General features: G+C 42.3%; 1 protein-coding gene and 1 long non-coding RNA gene across 12 annotated transcripts in view; one reads left to right on the forward strand and one right to left on the reverse strand.

Moving 5' to 3' along the window:
• Positions 1–24,440, reverse strand: part of LOC112266050 (dedicator of cytokinesis protein 10-like) — a 155,312-nt gene that overhangs the window by 60,895 nt on the left and 69,977 nt on the right. For all 10 annotated transcript variants that reach the window (XM_042295808.1, XM_042295807.1, XM_042295805.1 and 7 more), the window contains exons 5-8: positions 5,205–5,277; positions 4,494–4,616; positions 2,701–2,835; positions 1,614–1,812 (exon numbers count right to left, since the gene is read on the reverse strand). In XM_042295808.1, coding sequence (XP_042151742.1) covers positions 1,614–1,812; positions 2,701–2,835; positions 4,494–4,616; positions 5,205–5,277 — 530 coding nt within the window. The remainder of the gene's footprint in view (positions 1–1,613; positions 1,813–2,700; positions 2,836–4,493; positions 4,617–5,204; positions 5,278–24,440) is intronic.
• Positions 15,297–19,262, forward strand: LOC112265048. 2 transcript variants are annotated; one of them, XR_006078641.1, is made up of 5 exons: positions 15,297–16,792; positions 16,994–17,070; positions 17,178–17,361; positions 17,605–17,647; positions 17,803–19,262. It is a non-coding gene; the product is annotated as an uncharacterized LOC112265048 (long non-coding RNA). The 2 variants fall into 2 exon arrangements; XR_002955719.2 differs by having other exon boundaries at positions 15,307–17,070.

The raw sequence follows: 24,440 nt of genomic DNA on the forward strand, positions 1-24,440 counted from the left end.
TTTTTTTGGGGGGGTTGAACCAGTTCAGAACTTATTTTTTTCTGGACAGAACTGGGGTTCTGTTCGGAATGAAACGATTAGACATCTCAGAGGAGCTGAAATGGTCTAACCACATGGACACTGTGAAGAATAAGTCACGGCAGCAACTGACAGGAGGCTGACGAAATTAAGTCTGTCCACAAGGGCCCTAACAGTGTTCTATAGGAGCACCATCCAAAGCATACTGTTGGGCTGCATCACAGCCCGGTACGGCAACACCACTGCCACTGACCGCAAGGCAATACAGAGGGTAGTACGCTCAGCCGAACACACCACTGGGTGCACACTGCCTGCCCTCCAGGGCACCTACAACACCAGGTGTTGCAGGAAGGCCAAGAAGATCATCAGGGACCTCAGCCACCTGAGCCACAACCTGTTCTCCCTGCTTCGATCACTCGGGTACGGGCAATACAAGAGCATCATGGCTCAAACTAACAGAATGGCCAACAGCTTCTATCCCCCCTGAACATCAGATTGTTGAATAGCCACCACTACTATAATAACTAACTCAGCATGACTTGTTAGTTTCAGGATTAGCTCTGGGAGCTCCACCAGCCAGCGCGGTTGATGAAACTGTACACCACACCACCTCCAGGTGATATTATATGGAGTTTAATGGCTAATAAGGCTCAGGTCAGTTAGTACACCGAACTTGATTTAACATCATGTTAGTACAGCAACCATGATGACTACGGCTATTACATCATTCGTAGTCGTTTTCACAACCTCAATTCTCCATGGTCCAGGGCGGTGTGTGCAATTTGTTTGGTTATATTCCATACTGAGGCTTTTAAAAAAAACTATTTTTAAGCTATAAAAACCAAGGTGGAGTGCTTTGCCTTGTGTCCGGTCTAATTTCCTGGTGGACCACAAACAATAAGGATCAAGTCACCGCACATTAAGTCTCAACTTAGCCATGGCAGAATATCCTTCAGCGATTATGAATACCAGATTATGAATACCTTAATGCACAAACAGATCTGGAACCAGGCTAGGGTTCTGTTGGGCATATTCTAATCTATATTCCAAACTCCTCTACTCTTTCCTCTCCCGCTCTGGGGCTATGAGGCTTAGGTGTCAGGATCTAAGTTTTTTTTTAAAGGAATATGTCCACTCAGCATTTGCTGCTCCCATAAGTTATTTTCTATGAAACTCAGTGATACTACATAATAATAAAAAAAATCACTTTTGGGAGACAGCAAACAGTCAGGGAACATCTTCCTTTAAGATGTTGTTTTCAAGTCTTGTTTTCAGGACACGTTACGATGAGTGTGTCTCTTCTCATCATCAGGGTTCGTGTTCAGTAGGCACACGGAACAAAAAGGATTCAAAATGGAGTGAGGTACTATCTGGACTCGTCAAAATAAGAAACCCTTTTTCTCATTATCCGTTGCGAAAGATTTTACTACACTGAGTCCTAATAAACCGGAACCAGGTCCAGAGTAGATGTAGGGTGAAGTTGCATCTAGACGCTGATCTTGGGTGAGTTTAGCATTTTCCCCACTAATGGTAACGGTTAGGATTGGGGGAGGGGAAGCTGATCCTGAATCTGTATGGAGGTCCAGAGTACTCACCTTGCCGTGTGTCGATGAGGTCTACATTCTTACGGTCCAGCTGCGTCAGTGGGGTGGGGCCGTCGTTGGGGCTGATCTGGAGGATCCGGGTCAAGGTACTGATCCACTCCTCCATGTCCTGCTCGCTCTCTGCCGCCAGCACGAAGTACGTCACCTCGTTCATCTTCAGCTCAAAGGCATACTTCCTCAGACGGTTGTTCTACAGGGGGTGTTTTGGTTAGTGTTAGTTCGCCCATACTTTGACAGACAAGTCAGTAAATTAGTGACTTTTGTGCATTTGGGTAGTGCACGACTAGTTGCGTCTGTGAAATCTCCTATCGTATCTTACCATATCGTATCCGTATTGTAACAATGTGTTACAATAACCCATAGGGCTGGTCATAAGTAGTGCACTATGTAGGGAATAGGGATGCAGTTGGGACGCAGTTAATAAGAGTTCTTTGGTAGCCTTCCTGCTGCATTTATAGACCTGACTACACCTATACTGAACAAAAAAATATATGCAACATCCAACAATTTCTGAGATTCTTCTGAGTTACAGTACATATAAGGAAATCAGTCAATTGAAATACATGAATTAGGCCCTAATTTATGGATTTCACATGGATTTCACACGGGTGCAGCCATGGGTGGGCCTGGGAGGGCATAGGCCCACCCACTGGGGAGCCATGCCCAGCCAATCAGGATGAGGTTTCCCCCACAAAAGGGCTTTAGTACAGACAGAAATACTCCTCAGCTGTTTAATCAGCTTCTTGATATGCAACACCTGTCAGGTGGATGGATTATCTTGGCAAATGAGAAATGCTCACAAACAGGGTGGTAAACAAATCTGTGAGAGAAATAATATTTTTGTTTTTGTTCAGTTTATTTCCTCTCAAGAGTCTTAGCTAGGGAAAGTTGCAACACTCCGAGCTCCTCGATTGGACAGTCTATAGGGAACCGGTTTTAATGTGTGCCAGTGGCGTTCTACAGATAGCAAGTGTGTCAATCTGTGTGTGTGTGTGTGTGTGTGTATATCCCCGAATGCATGCATGTGTGTGCAAATCTAATTTCACAGTCTGTTGGGACTCTATCATCGCCTACCTACCTGAACCACACCGGTACACGAGTCCAGGAAGATGCAGCCCTTGGGTTCTTTGGAGATCTTCTCATCTTTGTAAAAGTTCATGATGTAGGAGTTATCAGTCAGCTGTGTCAGCTGGAAGTACCTCCTCTTGAACGACTACAAGGACGTCAAAATAAAAATACAACCCCATCAAAATCAATTACAGGCAATAAAGACGTAGTTACCCTAACCCAGACAATAATCTGAGGTTCTGTCCCAAATGGCACACTATTCCCTATAAAGTGCACTACTTTTGACCAGGGCCCTATGGGTAGGGCTCTGTATAAAGGTAAGTAGTAGTGCACTACATAGCGAACAGGGTGCCATTTGGGACTCAGCCACTGACTATGTGACAGTAAATTGGACATGGCCTGGGCCAGTGGTGCTCTACATTAACACAAAGTCTCTTTAGAAGAGACAGGCCATAACTTAAAGCCACGGGGGACTGATGAGGTCATAAAAAAGTGCCAGGACCCTGCAGGGCCGGTCTAACTAAGAGTCTGCTTTTTCAGAAGACAGAATGGGAGGGAGAGGCTGAGAGGGAGACCAGGAAAAGAGTGAGACGATAGAAAGAAGAGAGAATCAAGAAATGTGTGTTTGCGAGAAAGAGGACTGTAGTAGGAAAAAGTCCTACGACGAGGTAAAAAAAAGATGGTGGGGAGAGGGGAAGAAACGCCAAAGAGAGGAGTACAGGCATCAGAGAGAGAGCGAGACAGACAGAGAGAGCAAGAGGTAGAGCGAGAGGAAGACAGGCATCAAAGAGAGAGCACGAGAGACAGAACCACAAAGAATTTGAACATTTCACTTTTGTTTGTAATCTATTTCACTTGCTTTGGCAATGTAAACATACACTTCAACAAGTATGTGGACACCTGCTCGTCGAACATCTCATTCCAAAATCATGGGCATTAACATGGAGTTGGTCTGCTAAAAGAGCCTCCACTCTTCTGGGAAGGCTTTCCACTAGATGTTGGAACATTGCTGCGGTGACTTGCTTCCATTTAACCACAAGAGCATTAGTGAGGTCGGGCACTGATATTGCTCGCAGTCAGCATTCCAATTCATCCCAAAGGAGTTCGATGGGGTTGAGGTCAGGGCTCTGTGCAGGCCAGTCATGTTCTTCCACACCGGTCTCAACAAACCATTTCTGTATGGACCTCGCTTTGTGCACAGGGGCATTGTCATGCTGAGACAGGAAAAGGCCTTCCCCAAACTGTTGCCCCAAAGTTGGAAGCACAGAATCGTCTAGAATGTCACTGTATGCTGTAACGTTAAGATTTCCCAAAACTGGAATTAAGGGCCTAGCCCAAACCATGAAAAACATCCCCAGATCATTATTCCACCGCCAATAAACTTTACAGTTGGCACTATGCATTGGGGCAGGTAGCGTTTTCCTGGCATCCACCAAACCCAGATTCGCACGTCGGACTTTGATGGTGACACGTGATTTGTCACTCCAGAGAACGCATTTCTACTGGTCCAGAGTCCAATGGCAGCGAGCTTTACACCATCCTATGATGGTGCCATGTTGAAAGTCCCTGAGCTCTTCAGTAAGGCCTTTCTACTGCCAATGTTTGTCTATGGAGATTGCATGGCTGTGTGCTCGATTGTATACACCTGTCAGCAACAGGTGTGGATGAAATAGACAAATGCACTAATTTGAAGGGGTACATACTTTCAATATATAGTGTGTTTCCCATGCCAATAAAGCCATTTGAAAAAAGTTAATCGAGAGAGGGGGGTATTGTTGGGGAGTCTGTGCCACACTTCCTCACCCGAACAGTGATGCTGTTGTTGACAGTGCTGTTGAAGTTCCCTTTATAGAGCCATCCTGATCGGAACACACCGATCCCTCCTCCTCCACACCCTCCTTTAGACGAGGACAAAGACGTTGTGTCCTGCAAAAACCAAAACAGACATCTTCAAATCAGGCTTGATGGGTACATCCCACGTGACAAACTATTCTCTATGAAATGCACTACTTTTAGGCAATCTAACTTTATAGGGCTCTGGTCAAAAGTAGTGCACTACAAAGGGTGTCATTTGGGACCAACTATGTCTCAATAACCAAGGTCTAAATATGTCTGCCATTGACATGCAATAAGATACTTTGTTCCATTTCATTCTATGATGCCTAATTTGTCATGAACATACACCTGCTGTAACTGAGCCGAAGCTTGAGGAGCCATAGAGGATATTGTTTTTGGAGAGTCATTGATTCTGGTTCAGTTGAACTCAATTGAATAAAGCTTTTACGCAATGTCCCTAAACCAAAAACAACTGAGTAGAAATATGAGAGCAGACGTGCATTATGACAGTTTAACAGTAGGACTAATCAATGGCCTCTGACTATTCATCATACTCAGGCTACGTCCCAAATGACACCCTATTCCCTATACAGTGCAATACTATTGACCAGAGCCATATGGGCCCTGTTCAAAAGTAGTGAATTGAAAGGGAATAGGATCCATGAAAACAGGCCTGACCTCATCCTTGTCCACGTCTTCATGATCAATCTCAAAGGAGTGGGAGGGCAACTTCTCCACCTTGTACAGCTTCCTGTGAGGGAGAGAGAGATTTGATATGTTTCTTTGTGTTTGCTTTGGCAATGTATGTGATTAACATGTCTCGTGGGCTTCATAACCACGTCTTTATAACAATTCAATAATGATGGGACGGGAGACGGGGATCAGTTCCAGTGGTGTAGAGTAACTAGGTAAAAATACTGAAGTCGTACTCGGTGACTTTCACTTTAATTGAGTCATTTTCTATTCTGTTATCTTTACTTTTACTCAAGTGTTACAATGGAGTACTTTATCCACCACTGATCAGTTCAACATTCAACACCCATGACGCTTTGCGCATACAACTAAGGTAGGTACGGTACCTAAGTACTATAGTATTCACTGTAGTGTTTTTGCAGACTTTACATACAGTATTCACTGTAGTCTTGTGGGGACTGAAGTGGACATACAACCTTTATATACAACCTCATCCTTTGGTCCGTTACTATAGTAATTACTGCATTGGTTTTGTGGACTGTCGTATACTGTAGGTTTTACTGTAGTGTTTTTGCAGACTATAGTATACTGTAGTTTTTAGGGACATTACTGTAGTATTTACTAAAGTGTTTTCGTTTAATTATCTTTGATATCGAAGTGGTGGGCTTTGTCGTTGAGGAAACATACTGGAGAAATACTAAAATAGCACATTTTCCATAACAGGTAGGCAAGGACTGGGTTCTGAATGTAGTTCAGAGCTTCTGCTCTATTCTATAACCTGTAGGGAACACAATATATGGTCTATACTGGGCATGTAGGTTTCTCACTTATGGGTGGCACAAATTGGGAGGGGAATGGGCAGGGGATGGCAAATTAAATGCTGTAGTATTTACTATAGCTAAAACAATCTAGTGTTTTTGCAGACATTTCTGTAGTATTTACTACAATGTTTTTTGTGGATAATACTTCTGTATTTACTATAGTATTCTACAGTATACTACAAAATGCAATACTAAGAACTACTATGATCGAGGAATAGTAGTGTGGAGTATAGTATTCTACAGTATACTACAGTTTATTACAGAATTATATAGTAAGTACCGTAGCATTCTATAGTACAATACTACAGTTTACTGTCTCATTTGCGTTCTTAGGTTTGTGTATGTCAAAGCTTGTGTGTAGCCATCTCTTCAGGAGTAGTTGCGATGCAGGCGAAGCCTTAGTGGTTGCGTGAGGTGTATTCCTGTAGGATACTTAGGAAGCTGTTCAAGCATTGGTGCAGTGTCCCTTGATCCTGAGACACTTTTAATGTTTCATGGTCTCTATGATCCTCTCCGCCAGCCCGTTGGCAGATGGATGCTATGGTGCAGACCTGATGTGCTGTACGCCATTCACCTGTAGGCTTGTAGCCAATTCTTGGGAAAGTAGCTGCGATCTGTTGTTGCTAACGAGTTGGAGTGGCGATCCGAACCAACTAAACACCTCCAAGCATCTCAATGGTCTTCCCTGCAGTAGTAGACCTCAAGATGACAAGCTCTGGCCACTTACTTTGAGCATCCACTACCATGAAAAACATTCAGTCTTTGAATGGAACTGTGAAGTAGATGTGTTTGAGTTGCCACGCCTCTTCCGGTCAATCCCACGGATGAAGAGGTGAAAGTTGTACTTTGCGAACCTTCTGACATGAGGAATGTGTTTTCGCTTTCATCGCAATGCTTCCATCCAATCCAGGCCACCAGAAGTAGGTTATCATTCCACAATGACCTGAGCGTAGCTGTTGCAACACTGGTTTCCTCAGCAAAGGTGGAATGATAACTATCCTCCCCACAGCAGACAACCGGACTATACTGACAGCTCAGTTCTCCTGGAAAGGTTTCAGTTCTGGAGCATCTCCTGTGGATGGACATCTCCTCCTCATGGACATCAACATCTTGGATGTTGATGTCCATGACTTCAGCTAACACCGGGTCGTTTGTGGTGTTTCCCTGCACTTGTGTTGAATTGACTAGTGCATTTTCCACTTGTCTGAAGAAGAAGATGTCCACTTGGCGTGACTCTGGTTTGACCACTTGTAGTGCTAACCTGAGAGTCCATCTGCGTTGCAGTGCAGTTCTGATTTGCGTTACTTGATGTCGTAGGTGTGTGCTGACAACAAAGCCCACCTTTGCACTCTGCTTGCAGCAAGTGATGGAATCCAAGTATGTGGTCCAAAGATGCTTGTCAGTGGATGATAATCTGTAAAAAGGGTGAACTCCCGTACAGATACTGGTGAAAGTTACGCACTCCAGAAACTATGCCTAGGGATTCTTGTTTTATCGGTGCGTAGTTCATTTCAATGTTCACGATGCAAAAACAATCAGCTTCCCTTCACCTGAAGCTATGATATGATATGGGACATGACTGCTCCCACACCATACAGTCTAGCATCACAAGCTAGTTGGATGGGCAATGATTGGTCAAAGTGTGTCCATGCCTCAGATTTCAGAATTGTTTCCTTGGTTTTCACAAATGCTTCCTCGCATTGATCTGTCAATTTCCATGTTTTGTCCTAACAAAGCAACTGATGCAGTGGCTTCAGCTTCGTTGCTAAGCTTGGGACAAAGCATCCATAGTTAGTAACTCAGGAAAGAACGTAGTTCGCTCACATTCTGAGGAGCTGGGCTGTCCAAGATAGCATTGACCGTGGATGGAGCCTTATGGACGCCCGTAGCGTCAATGACGTGTCCAATGTACTCAAATGATGAACTCGCAGTCTAGTCCTTCAGTCTCTGTAAGGTCGAATATACATTTTGGAGATTGTCCTCTTCATCCTAAACAGTAACGAGAAAAACTAATAGCGAGTTTCCATTGAGGCTGCTAGCCAAATATGCTAACGAGGGCAAATAAAAATAAATGAATTGCAAAAACCGGCAATCCAGCTCATAAAGTTATACATATATAGATAGGCAGGAGCTACCGAATGTCCTTTTTGGTGAGTTTGGACCTTTACAAGCGAATGTAAATGAAAGACATTATGCAAATTAACATTTTGAAGCATGCTTGTTTGAAGGAAGAACAATACTGGCTCTGGAGCAGCATGTTAACACGCTGTGTCTGTGTGGAGTCTAGAGTGGATAGGGCAATGGGCCTGCCTGCTGTGCTCTGAGAAGATGGGGGAGGAGAATATGGGCCGAGAATGGAGAGGGAAAGAAAACAGAAGGAAATCAAGATAGCAGCTGTACAGATAGCTCATCCAAAGGGCTTTGACTTCTCAAACACAGCAGACAGCTAACACAATATGATGCCCCGTCACCTTATTAAATCAGCGACTTACTTAGATAACTAGCAAGTAAAACTTAGGGGCCGTGTTAACGCAGAATTCTACAGGACAAAAGATAAAACGCATAAGAAATCTCTTGCTGCGTTTTGTAAATGCAGATCTAAAATGCTTCTTATGGTCTTATCTTTAAATCTGCGTATTTCTCCAAAGCTCAGTTGTCCTGAGTTTGCACAACACTGCCAAGACCTAGGACTAAGGGAGACACTCAAGTTGTTTAATACTCTATCTCTTGACACATTGATGAAAATAGTCTTAGCCTCTAAACCTTCAAGCTGCATACTGGACCCTATTCCAACTAAACTACTGAATGAGCTGTTTCCTGTGCTTGGCCCTCCTATGTTGAATATAATAAACAGCTCCATATTCACAGGATGTGTACCAAATTCACTAAAAGTGGCAGTAATAAAGCCTCTCTTGAAAATGCCAAACCTTGACCCAGAAAATATAAAAAACTAAAATCAGCCTATATCGAATCTCCCACTCCTCTCAAACATTTTTGAAAAAGCAGTTGCGCAGCAACTCGCTGCCTTCCTGAAAACAAACAATGAAATTCTTCAGTCTGGTTTTAGACCCCATCATAGCACTGAGACTGTACTCGTGATGGTGGTAAATTACCTTTTAATGGCGTCAGACCAAGACTCATCTGTCCTCATGCTCCTAGACCTTAGTGCTGCATTTTATACCATCGATCACCACATTATTTTGGAGAGATTGGAAATCCAAATAGGTCTACACGGACAAGTTCTGGCCTGGTTTAGATCTTAACTGTTGGAAGGATATCAGTTTGTTTCTGTGGATGGTTTGTCTTCTGACAAATCAACTGTAAATTTCGGTGTTCCTCAAGGTTCCGTTTTAGGACCACTATTGTTTTCACTATATATTTTACCTCTTGATGATGTAATTCGGAAAAATAATGTTAACTTTCACTGCTATGCGGACGATACACAGCTGTACATTTCGATTAAACATCGTCAAGCCCCAAAATTGCTCTCCGTGGAAGCCTGTGTTTCAGACATAAGGAAGTGGATGCTGGCAAATCTTTTACTTTTAAACTTGGACAAAACAGAGATGCTAGTTCTAAGTCCAAAGAAACAAAGATCTTCTGTTGGATCTGACAATTAATCTTGATGGTTGTACAGTAATCTCAAATAAAACTGAAGGACCTCGGCGTTGCTCTGGACCCTGATCTCTCTTTTGATGAATATTTCAAGGACAGATTTTTTACATCTTCGTAACATTGTAAAAATCAGAAACTTTGTCCAAAAATTATGCAGAAGAATTAATCCATGCTTTTGTCACTTCTAGATTAGACTACTGCTACCCGGATAAAGCACTAAATAAAACTTCAGTTTCAGAAAAATGTATCCATGCTTTTGTTACTTCTAGGTTAGACTACTGCAATGCTATACTTTCCGGCTACCCGGATAAAGCACTAAATAAACTTCAGTTCGTGCTAAATACGGCTGCTAGAATCCTGACTAGAGTCAAAGGATTTGATCATATTACTCCAGTGCTAGCCTCCCTACACTGGCTTCCTGTCAAGGCAAGGGCTGATTTCAAGGTTTTACTGCTAACCTACAAAGCATTACATGGGCTTGCTCCTACCTATATCTCTGATTTGGTCCTGCCGTACATACCTACACGACGCTACGGTCACAAGACGCAGGCCTCCTAATTGTCCCTAGAATTTCTAAGCAAACAGCTGGAGGCAGGGCTTTCTCCTATAGAGCTCCATTTTTTATGGAATGGTCTGCCTACCCATGTGAGAGACGCAAACTCGGTCTCAACCTTTAAGTCTTTACTGAAGACTCATCTCTTCAGTGGGTCATATGATTGAGTGTAGTCTGGCCCAGGAGTGTGAAGGTGAACGGAAAGGCCCTGGAGCAATGAACCGCCATTGCTGTCTCTGCCTGGCCGGTTCCCCTCTTTCCACTGGGATTCTCTGCCTCTAACCCTATTACAGGGGCTGAGTCACTAGCTTACTAATGCTCTTTCATGCCATCCCTAGGAGGGGTGCATCACTTGAGTGAGTTGAGTCACTGATGTGATCTTCCTGTCTGGGTTGGCACCCCCCCTTGGGTTGTGCCGTGGCGGAGATCTTGGCCTTGTCTCAGGATGGTAAGTTGGTGGTTGAGGGCTGTGAGGGCTGTGCTTTGGAAAAATGGGTGTGATTATATCCTTCCTGTTTGGCCCTGTCCGGGGGTATCGTCGGATGGGTCCACAGTGTCTCCTGACCCCTCCTGTCTCAGCCTCCAGTATTTATGATGCAGTAGTTTATGTGTCAGGGGTCTAGGGTCAGTTTGTTATATCTGGAGTACTTCTCCTGTCTTATCCGGTGTCCTGTGTGAATTTAAGCATGCTCTCTCTAATTCTCTCTTTCTTTCGCTCTCTCGGAGGACCTGAGCCCTAGGACTATGCCTCAGGACTACCTGGCATGATGACTCCTTGCTGTCCCCAGGCCACCTGGCCATGCTGCTGCTCCAGTTTCAACTGTTCTGCCTGCGGCTATGGAATCCTGACCTGTTCACCGGACGTGCTACCTGTCCCAGACCTATTATTTGACCATGCTGGTCATTTATGAACATCTTGGCCATGTTCTGTTATAATCTCCAACCGGCACAGCCAGAAGAGGACTGGCCACCCCTCATAGCCTGGTTCCTCTCTAGGTTTCTTCCTAGGTTTTGGCCTTTCTAGGGAGTTTTTCCTAGCCAACGTGCTTCAACACCTGCATTGCTTGCTGTTTGGGGTTTTAGGCTGGGTTTCTGTACAGCACGTTGAGATATCAGCTGATGTAAGAAGGGCTATGTAAATAAATTTGATAAAAATACTTTAAAGTACTACTTAAGTATTTTTTGGGGGTATCTGTACTTTACTATTTATGTTTTTGACAACTTTTACTTCACTACATTCCTAAAGAAAATATATTTATTTTTACTCCATACATTTCCCCTGACACCCAAAAGTACTTGGGCACATTTTGACAGGAAAATGGTCAAATTCACATACTTATCAAGAGAACATCCCTGGTCACCTCTGCTGCCTCTGATCTGGCAGACTAACTAAACACAAATGCTTTGTTTGTAAATTAATGTCAGAGTGTGCCCCTGGCTATCCATAAATACACAAAAAAACTATAAATTATGCTGTCTGGTTTGCATAATATAAGGATTTGAAAGTATTAATACTTTTACTTTTGATACTTAAGTATATAGAAGTATATATTAAAAAAATTATTCAACTTTTGCTCAAGTAATATTTTACTGGCAGATTTTCACTTTTACTTTAGTCATTTTTATACTCAAGTATGACTTGAGTACTTTTTCCAGCAAGTGCTTCTTGTAGCAGGCATTAGGCTAAATTAACACAGGTCTCATCAACAATCTCTCAAGCCCATGTGCTAGTGATTAGCCAGCCTATTTGTATATTTCAAGTTTAGCCAATTTAGACCTATTTGCTAGCTAAGTAGGTTGAACAGTTGAATTGTTATGAACACACTCTTCTGTCTGTCTCCAACTGTTTGAAAATTCAGTGTGTTCAGATGTTGATATCAAGTGTCCTAACTTTTTTCATAAGAATGAGAACGAGTTGCCAATTACTTATATAATTGTGTTTTATGCTTTCTCTACATTTATAAAACCCATTTATAAAACAGACTAGCTAGTATAACAGTTTTTGGCTAAAATGCTGCTAGCGGTACATGGTACACCAATGCTGTGCAACAAACTGAGCATTCATTTTCCAGAATCAATGTTCATTGAAACTCGTTTTAGTAGTGTCTGCTCTGCGCGCAATTTGAGTAGTTGAGACATAAAAAGGGTATTGCTAGAAAATAACTTATCCTCAATTACAGTAAAATAATGTTTCAATGTGTTTTGTGTCTATTCGGTGGGCCCAAAGCTCAAACGCAAATAGCGAGTTCAAACCGCTTGTCATAGAGGAAGATGTGTCCTCTTGTAACGGTATTCGTCGTCTGAAGAAGAGGAATCATCGGACCAAAGCTCAGCGTGGTAAGTGTCCATGCTTTCTTTATTAAAACTGAACACTATAGCAAAATAACAAAGGGGATAACCGAAACAGTCCTGAAAGGTGCAAAACACTAAACAGAAATTAAACTACCCACAAAAAACCTGTGGGAAAAAGTTACCTAACGATAGACAGCTGTCCCTGATTGAGAACCATACCCGGCCAAAACAAAGAAATACAATAACATAGAAAAAGGAACATAGAATGCCCACCCAAATCACACCCTGACCAAACCAAAATAGAGACATAAAAAGCTTTAAGGTCAGGGCGTGACACCTCTCAACTTTGTTGGCGTGACAGGCTGGGGGATAGGCTTGGTGTGTGCAAATCATAGAGGAAGAGGCGAAGCTCAAATCTGTCCAAAATTAGCCCAATGCGTTTCTATGGTCTTATTTTGGATTTGGACCGAAACTTGTTGCCAGCCTTCCTGCTTTTGGGACATTGACTCTCATTGTTAGGGTGGAGAAGTGCATCTCTTCATTATATACAGATCTCTGGTGTAAATGAGGAGGTGCATCCAGCACATGAGGAGCGAAAGACGGGCAAAAATACAACACAAGAACAAGCGGACATAAACGCTCATAAAAACGAAAAATAACAAAACCCTGATTCTTGCGATACAGGCATTTAGAATATCGCACCATACATTGGAATTAATCGAAAATGAGATATATCGCCCAGCCTTATGTGCCCCCCCACCACCACTGGAAATAAGCCTCCCGACTGTTCTAGTCTACTCCCCACCAGAGTATGTGAGCTGAGCGGAGCTGGACCGGAACGAGGAGCTGAGTGTGCCCAATTTGACTGTAGTGTATGCGGGGTGATAAGGGACATATATAAGCCTAGGCCACCGTACCACCTGACATGATACCAACGCCTTACTAATGTCTGCGTGAAGCCTGTATCACGTGTTAATGAAAGTCATAATGTGCATAGTTTATATTTATATGAATTAAATCTCAACCATAAATGTTGAAACGTACAATTTTTCCCGTGCAAGTAGACATTCCGTGGTAGCCAACTTGAACTATAGTGTAGCCTACGGCATGTGTATTTCCTGTTATCGCTAATGGCCTAGAAAAGATGATGCCCAATGTGTATATAATCGGTCTCTCCCTCAACACCTAATGGCATGTTATGATATGTTATCTCGCTGTATACAGATCTAGCTGTTGTTAGCCAATCATAGACTGTGTTGTTACCAGTTCCACATCAGTTTTGTGTCCACGGCTTTCAGAGGAGTTCATAGGTGCTATTCGGGACCCTTGGGATGTCCCTTCAGTCGAATAGAGCAGTTCATAGACTTTCCTAGAGGGTCTGAGCTATTCGGAATCATTGGGATGTCCATACCTCTATCAAGTCTAAATGTTAAAATGGTTAAATTTAGTGTTAGTTTAGGGTAAGGACGTTCCAAGGAATCCGGATTGCAGTGACCGTTCATAGAGTGAGCGACTGGCACGGTATTTGAGAGCTCGGCGGCAACACAGCCATTCATTTGTTGTTGTTTTTTTTTTAAGCAGCAGAAGGGATTTTCGAGTGTCGTCCCCAAATAGTTTCATTCGAGACTATGAAAATAATTACCAAGATGTACTTGATCCAGTTGAGGAGTAAGTAGGCTATACTTAAGTTGTGATATCGTTAGGAAATATTTAGGCCTACTGTATTTAGGCAAATGTTTGTTGATAACGTATTGTCGAAAGCACGTAGGCAATGTTATTTACTGTGTCGATAGTGGGGGTAGGCTAGTGTACAATAACGTAATTTGATGTGCTAGTATTATTTATTTAATGGATTAATTCAATTGTAAATGAAACTATTTTTCACTGAAGGGAAACGAGGAACAACTTCGATCGAATACCTAAAATCATGCCTGACAATATCACAACAGTATCCTAATATAGTGTGGATACAGCAGTAGCCTATTCTACAACAATATAAATGTATGTGCTAGTATTATTTATCTAACTGATCAATTATATTGTAAATGTGGATGGGTACTCTATTTCATTAATTGATTACGTTTTGTACAAGGTAGATACAGGAGTAGTCTATAGCCTACAATAATAATGTAATTGAGTGTGCTATAGTATAATTTATTTACTTGATGAAGACAATTGTAAGTGGGGATGGGTAGGCTACTTCATTCAGTGAATACTGAATATATTGCTATCTCTGGTAGTATGTTAATGACGGCTTTTCATCTGTTGAACCATGGCAATGTTAAACTAATTTCTATATCTCTAAATCTCTTTTAGTGACGAGAAAGACAAAATCGGCTTCACTGCAGGTGCTCAACCCACAAGTAACCACATCCTCTTCTCCTGTTCAACTACTAAAAATGATTGTACATATACCCCTGTTCCCATCTCAGTGTAACATGATCCATCCAAGGCCTCAGCTGGATGCCTAAAATGTGAGAAATGTAAGCGAGATGCTATACTGTGTGTGGATGGATGGAGTTCCAAGTAAAGACTTGAGAAGATGGCAAAGGAGATAGTGATGAGAGTGAAAGCATACGGTATGAAAATAAAGACCCCTTGGGATCTAAAATGAGTGTGGGGGTGCCTCGTGTCTCCTTTTTGTCCGTTTGAGGATACTACAGTCACCCCTGGTGGAGGTTCTTGGAACACTGCGATTTAAGTCGCAGAGGTTGACGGAAACCTCCCAAAGGTGGTGGTGCTATGTTGCATGTTATCTTGAATACCAGGAAGAGTACAGAATCAAATGGTGTAAACTTAACAGGCTCAACTTGTTCGGTACACTCTGAGAAAGGTTACGGGTTCCAAAAGGGTTCTTTGGCTGTCATCAAAGGAGAGAACTTTTTGGTTCGAGGTAGAACCCTCTGTGGAATGGAGCCCAAAATGGTTCTACCTAGACACAGAAGGGGTTCTCCTTGGAACCAAAAAGGGTTCTCCTATGGGGACAGCAGAATAATCCAATTAGTTTGTAGATAGTACCTTTTTATCTGAGTGTAGGCCTATATTGCAGTCGTGGTTCTGTGGATATCTGTGAAAAATAAAGTTAATTGGTGGTGGCGAGTTAAGATAATCAGAAATACTATTAAATATCCCCACTTTTAGCACACATTTGCAAGCAGGCAAAGTAGCCTGTGTGTGCTGAGGCACGTGTGATCACTCAACACTGACAGGACCAACAAAAAATACATGCTTGGGACTCCCGAGTGGCGCAGCTATCACGGTACCGTGTAAAAAAAAAACTGCACTGTTGGTTAAGGGCTTGCAAGTAGGCATTTCACGGTAAGGTCTACACTTGTATTCGGCGCATGTGACAAATAAAGTTTGATTAGATTCGAAATACCTAATCCTGGCTACTAATGTTCTAGCATTAATTTACTGAGGCAAGAAGATCAGAGATGTCAAGGTGGTACTCAATCATATGCCATGTGTTTGTGACACACATGTATGGTGATATTTTGAAGTTTTATTTGGTTTATTTTGCCTCCCAGGTATTTGCATTTAATGTATGTATATAATTACTGCTGCTAGGGGAGCTGTGACGCCAATGAAGTGAGTTAGAGAGATATTTAACATTTCTTCTTCATTATGGAGAATGACTAGTTCTGAAAACTAATGTTTCTCCATCTTATCATTTTACCCTATTAATTTAGGTATGTAATGTGCGAAAATGCAATATGACTCAAAATATTGAGGTAACATGGTTAATTACATAGTCTGTGAGTTTGATGATGTTTGAAGGCAGTTTTAACTGACTGAAAAACTGGTTGGTATTTTCCCCCATTGTAAGTAAGCTAATGGAGTTAGGCTAGATTGCTAATGGTTTACATGAACAAGAAAGGATCAACATGGCGTCCAAACTTTCTGTAAATGTTTTCTCAACGTTTTAGATGCAATTTGTTTTATTTTCTATGAACAAAGACTCAGTTTACTTTAGGTAATATATGTAAATATGCGATGTCACGATAAAATGTATTAAAAAAATTTTTTAACAGTTCGCTAGCTTGATGCTAACCAAATTTAGCTTGGCTAAGAGCTATAGTAGTTACCTTTAGCCTAGTTGGTTTTAGTCCATGTCAGCTTAATGTATTAATGTAATGGTTGTAGCATTGTTTTGCATAGGCGTTTTATAGGAGTTTTTTCTCTCCGAAATTGACACTGATAGTACAGTCCTCGTTTGGATGAACGGACCAACGGGACTACCATGGGCAAAGTCCCTTGACGGGTACCGGGAATGGTGGAATGACAATCTGATGGTAATTATCTTTGCAGACAACACAGCAGTGTCCAGGCCTCCAGAGTATTCACTCTATCGCCTGCTATATGGAGGGGAGCCACAGCAGTGAACTGATGTGAACAATGCAACTGTGTATATAACATTATTGTGTATACATTTTTGGGGATTGACTTAGAGTTTTTCATTTGCTGTTTTTGTATAACATACTTTGTGGTGGAAGTTGTGAAACCAGATCAGAACGCCTTCGAAGACCACCTTCAGGCACGGACTGAGAAGGATGTGGAGGTTTTTGACCAGGTAAAAATTATTGTCCGCTGTAAATGTATTTTCTGGCCTTCCAAGAGATATATAAGAGATGTATTTGTAACAATATGAAATATAATTGCATTTATTTCTATTATCAGTCAAGGTGAGACTGAACATGGACTGGGCACATGAGAAAAAGGAGAGCCACCTGAGAAGAATCAAGGGGACCAAGTGCTTCGACATCTGGGCGAATTACTTGGCTTGGAAGAAGGACGAAAGGAAGGCGAGACCCAGGAAAGCTTGGTGCTCTTTCGCTCCTAGCCGGGGTCAACATCCATTAAGGTGAATATAAAAATCTCAGATGATAACTATTTGCATTTGCTGCCTTGTGGTGGGTGGCATCGCCATGCTGTCAGCAGTACCAACACTGGCCCAGGGGTCAATCCAAATAGTCAATCTTAAGGCTAACCACTGGGTCACGTTAAGTAACCGCCACTTCCAGGTAGGTACTGTTAAGGTGTATGACTCCAGTCGTCATGACACCACACTAGAGTTTCTCACAACTCATCTCTCCATCTTTCCCAGGGACCATCCCTTACCAACCCCACTGACATCAACAATTAGACAGGTATCCTTTAACATTATTGCCTGTCTAATCAAACATCTAAATGAAATAATTCAAAAACTGTATTTCTTTTTACATACCTGAATAATTTAACCTGTGTGTTTGCTTGTTTAAGTCTGTCTCCTACCCTGTTCCTTTACTCTACTCCTGTTCTCCAGGACCTAGGGATTCTGCCTAACACCCAGACATGGATCCATTACCAACCACCCTCCAACTTTTCATTACATCAGCTACTGTTATTGTCAAGTTGTCATTATCCGCTAAGAAAGAGCAAGACAACTATCATACTGGGCACATAATGTGGGCTGCACCGATTTGCTAAAAACACTAGCACTGCAAACACTCAGAACAAAGAGGTCAGCAGCGCCTGGACTTTGCAGTTTCCCTCTTGAGTCCACAACATGTTGAAAAACAAGTGAGGACGCAGATGCAGAACCTCCTATCCACACAAGACTCACCTCCTCTCTATTCCACACACCATAATTCTGTATTTCAGTCTGATTGCCATGTGAGTGTACAAAAGAAATCAGAAAGTAAATTAACACACACGTACCCAAAAAATATCAATGGTTGTGTATTTAAATCAAAAATATTGCTAGATTGGTTTTCACAAGGTGTTTGTTATTGTAAATTGTAACGTATCCCTTGATGGTATTTGTTAGTTCAACATTATTAATTGTATTATAAGACTTACAATAGATATATATTCAACCACAAGGGTGTACTAATGTGCTATGATTTTTTTAAATCATAATTGAGGACTACAATTATTTCAGTGTAGGTAAGGGAATGCCTATTTAAAATGAAAACATGCCAGCCAGACAAGCAAGTGTATGAATCAAATGTATTTGCATATGAATGAGTGGAAATCAGTTAACTTTGTGATCTGTAAGGTAAATAACTGTGTGCGTGGGGGGGGGGCATTGAAATTATATTATGTTTATTTTGATGCCTGTTTATTCATAAAAAGCAGAAGATGGTAAATAACATTAATCACAATGGTAAGCCTATACAAATTAATAGGAATACATTTGGCCGAATTGGTAATATGATGTGGGGGAAAGTCGGGACCCTAGTCAGGCTTTTGTTTGTCAACTCCAGATTAAATATAGGTCTTCATGTGTAGGAAACTGTGGGCTAAATCAATGAAAAACAGCTTAAATGTTCAGGCTTCATCATGATCTGTGATCAAAACAGGCTGGGGTGTTTTTGGTTCCGTTTAGTCTAAAGATATGCGTAAGAAAGCAACTGCACTGAAATGAATAGCCTGATTCAATGGGATTCTCCTGAATAATAAATGTTTTTATCTGTTAAACTGTTTGGTCCATGCATAGATCCATACCAATTCTAACTTTTTGTTATTTTGCATTAGGTATAGCTCTACATTGCAGAGCATTTAATAAACCAACCACATTTTCCTGGGATGTTAAGGCTGCGCAAGACCTTCGATAGGCTAGTAGACTGTGGAAATAATCTGGAGTTTATCATTGTTGTAGCCTAAATCGCTTTATAAAATCTGGACTTGCTTTCCCTATGGCTAAGCAAACAAGTGGTAGCACATTCTTTTGCACGTCTCTATAACAAGGCCTATATCCTCACATAAACCCCTCAATTTGAACCCTGCTTTCCACAGAAATGTATAGACAAAGGATTGCATGGTGACAGTACAGTAAATGTGTCTGTTAATCCAGTAAAGTGGGGGGGGACACAAGGTAAAATCCTGACATCAGTGATTTTCAGGCCAGAGAAAGATGCCAGAGATTCCGAGTTGGATGACTGTTCAAAACAAAATCCCAGTCTGAGCTAATTTTACCCAGAGTTCCCAGTTGTCTTGAACGCATTGAAGTCGGAAGTCAGAGATTGCCAACTTCCGAGTTGTTTTGAATGCGCCACTAGAGACCTAGACTACCCACAGCAAAGAAAAGGAAAGTGGGATACCTAGTCAGTTGTACAACTGAATGCATTCATCCCAACCCCTCAATCAGAGCGGTGCGGGGGCCTCAATTGAAATCCACATATTCGTCGCCCAGGGAACAATGGGTTGACAGCCTTGCTCGGGCAAAACGACAAAAAAAGTTTGTCAGCTTTGGGATTCAATCTAGCAACCTTTTGGTTACTGGCCCAACACTAACCACTAGGCTACCAAGAATCCCTTGTGTTTGTATTGATGTGAGAAATAGGCTTATCTACACAATAATGGTGGCTGCGATATCAACTAGCCTAATAATTTTTGAATCGAGGTGATAGGCCTATTTTAGCTAAATCGACAACTGAAATTGATGAACTAAACACACTTAAACTAACACGTAACACATGTAGACGTTTTTAAGGCGTTCATGGTAAGATCATTCATAATAACTTACACGTGACGTGAACGCGTCGGCAGTTTGACTCCTTAGACACAAACTTGTCTCCACTGACAGTAATTCATGGCGTTATTTTATAGCGCTAGGAAGACGCTCGGTGACTTGGTGAGAGGTATCAGGAGCTTCATGAGGCTTAATTCTGGCATGAATCACCCCCCATAGCAGCGCGGAGTGAGATTCCCAAAGTCTGGGGCGTCAGCCTTCTCGTCCTCTAATATCGCTCCAGTAGTTGTCACTTCACAAGCTCAGGGCATGCCCGGCTCAGCATGCAGCTGTAGTCTACTTGTGTGCTGCTATAGCAAGCATGACGGTGTACTTACTTACGTGCACATGCTAAAAGTAAGGCGGTGGTTAGAATACTAAGTGTGTCATTGTAGCAAAGTATGCATCAACCAAAAATCTTATCTCTTAAATGTTTCGTTAATTTTTGTTCTATTATCTATATAATAGGCCATCATTGATTTTGGTTCAGTAGGCCTGGTATATTCCCAGATTCAAGGAGCTTTCCGTTTTGATTGGGTTATTTTGCCTAAAAACCTAAGACTAGCCAAAAGGGTGTTTAGCATCCACAGTGGCTCTGCAAGTGTGGGAAGGGTATTCTCCGACTTTGCAGGCACCACATCACATGAGCCTGAAGCCACAGACTGGCCAAACTCGTGTTTCTAAGGCACTAATAAGTCATTTTTCAATTCATTTGTATTTAATTACAAGTAAGTCACGATATTTGCAATTTATAGACTTTAATGATTTAATATAACGAAATGTTTAATTGCTGAGAATTTATGTACGTACCAGCTTATTGTGTCGCACTCGCAAATGCTTCTCAATGTATTTCTTTGTAGGCTATATAGCCTTGAAATAATATAAATAATATAGGCTAAATAATTCATGTTTGTTCCATCTTAGGCTCCATGTCTGGCTCCTGACCTATTTAGAGTGTTTACAATGCATTTGGAAACTATTTCGATCTGTTCACTTTGTTACGTTACAGCAGTATTCTAAAAAGGATTACATTGACTCAATCTACACACAACACCCCATAATGACAAAGCAAAAATTGTTTTTTCAATTTTTTTGAAACAAAACAAACTGAAACATCACATTTACGTAAGTATTCAGACCCTTTACTGAAACATCTCTTTGTTGAAGCACCTTTGGCAGCGATTGACAGCCTCGATTCTTGGGTATGACGCTACAAGCTTGGCACACCTGTATTTGGGGAGTTTCTCCCATTAGTTTCTGCAGACCCTCTCAAGCTCTGTCAAGTTGGATGGTGAGTGTCGCTGCACAGCTATTTTCAGGTCTCCAGAGATGTTCGATTGGGTTCAAGTTCGGGCTCTGGCTGGGCCACTCAAGGACATTCAGAGACTTGTCCCGAAGCCAATCCTGTGTTGTCTTGACTGTGTGCGTAGGGTCATTGTCTTGTTGGAAGGTGAACCGTCGCCCCAGTCTGAGGTCCTGAGCACTCTGGAGCAGGTGTCCATCAAGGATCTTTCAGTACTTTGCTCCGTTAATCTTTTCCTTGATCCTGACTAGTCTCCCGGTCCCTGCAGCTGAAAAATACGGTGCCATGTTTCCTCCAGATGTGACAATTGGCATTCAGGCCAAAGAGTTCAATCTTGGTTTCATCAAACCAGAGAATCTTGTTTCTCATGGTCTGAGAGTCCTTTAGATGCCTTTTGGCAAACTCCAAGTGGGCTGTCATGTGCCTTTTACTGAGGAGTGGCTTTTGTCTGGCCACTCTACCATAAAAGCCTGATTGGTGGAGTGCTGCACAGATGGTTGACCTTCTGGAAGGTTCTCCCATCTCCACAAAGGAACTCTGTCAGAGTGACCATTGAGTTCTTGATCATTTCCCTGACCAAGGCCCTTCCACGATTGCTCAGTTTGCCGGGCGGCCAGCTCTAGGAAGAGTCTTGGTGGTCCCAAACTCCTTCCATTGAAGAATGATGGAGGCCACTGTGTTCTCGGGGACTTTCAATTAGTGGAGACATTTTTTGGTACCCTTCCTCAGATCGGTGCCTCGACACAATCCTGTCTTGGAGCTCTACAGACAATTCCTTCGACCTCATGGCTTGGTTTTTGCTCTGACATGCACTGTCAACTGTAGGACCTTATATAGAGCGGTGTGTGCCTTTCCAAATCATGTCCAATCGATTCAATTTACCACAGGTGGACTCCAATCAAGTTGTCGAAACATCAAGGATTATCAATGGAAACAGGATGCACCTGTATGTGGATTGCACCTGTATGCATGGATTTGTTTCAATACTTCAAAACCAAGTGGCAGGTCCAGCGAGTCATAAAAATAGATGCATGTTAAATCGTGATTTTGAAGAATGAATCCAGTTAGGAGCGGCAGTTTTTCCCCCTGTGAGCGCTGAGCGTTTTGTAGCGCCACTGTTTGAAAGGACATGGAAGGCTGGACCACAAGCATCGTTCCATGAGCGGGATTTCCAACCTCTCAACTTTGCTTACTTGCTCTTTCTCCCCGCCCTCCTCTACTCCCCTCATTCTGCCTTCCCCATGTCTCTCTCCCCTCACAGACAGTCGGGGGGGGGGATGTCTTCCATTAGGGATATCAAGAGGGAGAAGACTACACTTAAAAGCCTCCAGGCAGAAAGAGAGACGGTCTCCGTTCCAAAAGGCACCCTATTACCACTACATAGTGCACTACATTTGAACAGGGCCCATAGGGCTCTGGTCAAAAGTAGTGCACTATGCAGTTAGGGAATTGGCTGTCATATGGGACGTAGACAGGGAGGATGTCCTGTTTCTATGTCTCCTTTCATCATATCGTAAATGTACTAGACTCAGTAATGACATTCAACCTCAACTCTACTGTTGATACCTGTGTTGTGATAGCAACATAACAGTCCAGCAGTGTATTGTAGTAGTAGTAGGGCCTGTTTAACTACACAGGCAGGGGCTAACTTGAGCCCAGAGTTGATTCTGACCAGATCACATTGTCAGGGAAAACCCCTGGCTCTGTGTATAAGTTCTAGGATCACCTAGGTACTAACTCACGATTACAAGACACAGTTCGAAACCTTTGGCGCTCTCACTCCCCTGAAGGTGTCTGCATACATAGGTTCAGTTTGCTCCTAGCAAAACCCGGCTAGGCGAAGTAAATACTCCCTTGCATACTCCCTTACAATACCTTTGCTTGAAAAACTAGAAAAAAGTGGCAATATTACGGTTTGTCCCTCTTGAGACGCCATAGCAACAAGTACCCTTCCTCAAAATAGTCCGAATGAATCTAAGATAAGTCAAGAAATCTGTCATTCTTTTTGACGTTTTTGCCGAGGAAGTTTTAGATGTAACTAAGATGTTTGGTGCAGTATTTCTCAAATGAAATGTGCATGAAAACTAGTCGTCTGTTGTTGAATGACAACAAACACTTAATTGAAGAATCCCTGCTTTTGACCAATCACTGATGAAGGGGCATAAACTTTGGCTACCGAATTTCGACAAGCCTCAAGAAAAAATGTTGTGTGCTCAAACAGCCGGAAAAAACCCTGCTGATCGCTGCCGAACACCAAAATGAACAAACGTAAGAAAAATGTTGTGTAATATATCCGTGAACTCTTTTGACTGGGAAGCATACGGTAAGCTTTACTGTAGAGGTGCTGGGTGCATGGAGTTGGATAGAGGGTAGACTTGCTACACAGCTTGTTATAGCATGGGCAGCGCCATCGAGGTCTTTTCCATTTTAAATGGGTTAAAGGGACAATGTTCGGTTTTGGTAAACAGCAGATTGCTATGATAATCTCCCCAAGGGGCAAAGATAGGTGTTCTCTCTTCTCCATCTCTATGGCTGGGTGTCTGAGCTGAGCCCTGACTTACTGTATGTGTGGCCGAGTCCTCTCCATCTCCTCCCGAAATGGACCCGACAAAGGGCTGTGTTTGTGTGTGCACTGAGCCCTCTTTTATACGGACAGCAGACCCAGCACTGGAACTAGTCTCAGCAAATATAATTCATGCCATCTTTTTAAAAGTGTCTCCAACAGGCTTAAAAAAAAGGCCATCTTCAGGGACACCCCTGTGTTTGGACGTCATAGTTTGAATAGTCTTGCATCATGCCAGACTTCAAGGCTCTTGTAAACTCAGCAAAAAAAAAGAAACAGCCCTTTTTCAGGACCCTGTTTTTCAAAGATAATTCGTAAAAATCCAAATAACTTCACAGATCTTCATTGTAAAAAATTTAAACACTGTTTCCCATGCGAAGACACAAACAGCTTACAGACAGTAGGCAATTAAGGTCACAGTTATGAAAACTTAGGATACCATGAGAGGCCTTTCTACAGACCCCGAAAAACACCAAAAGAAAGATGCCCAGGGTCCCTGCTCATCTGCGTGAACGTGCCTTAGGCATGCTGCATGGAGGCATGAGGACTGCAGATGTGGCCAGGGCAAATATTGCAATGTCC

This window comes from Oncorhynchus tshawytscha, linkage group LG13, assembly GCF_018296145.1.
Source record: "Oncorhynchus tshawytscha isolate Ot180627B linkage group LG13, Otsh_v2.0, whole genome shotgun sequence".
NCBI lineage: Eukaryota > Metazoa > Chordata > Actinopteri > Salmoniformes > Salmonidae > Oncorhynchus > Oncorhynchus tshawytscha.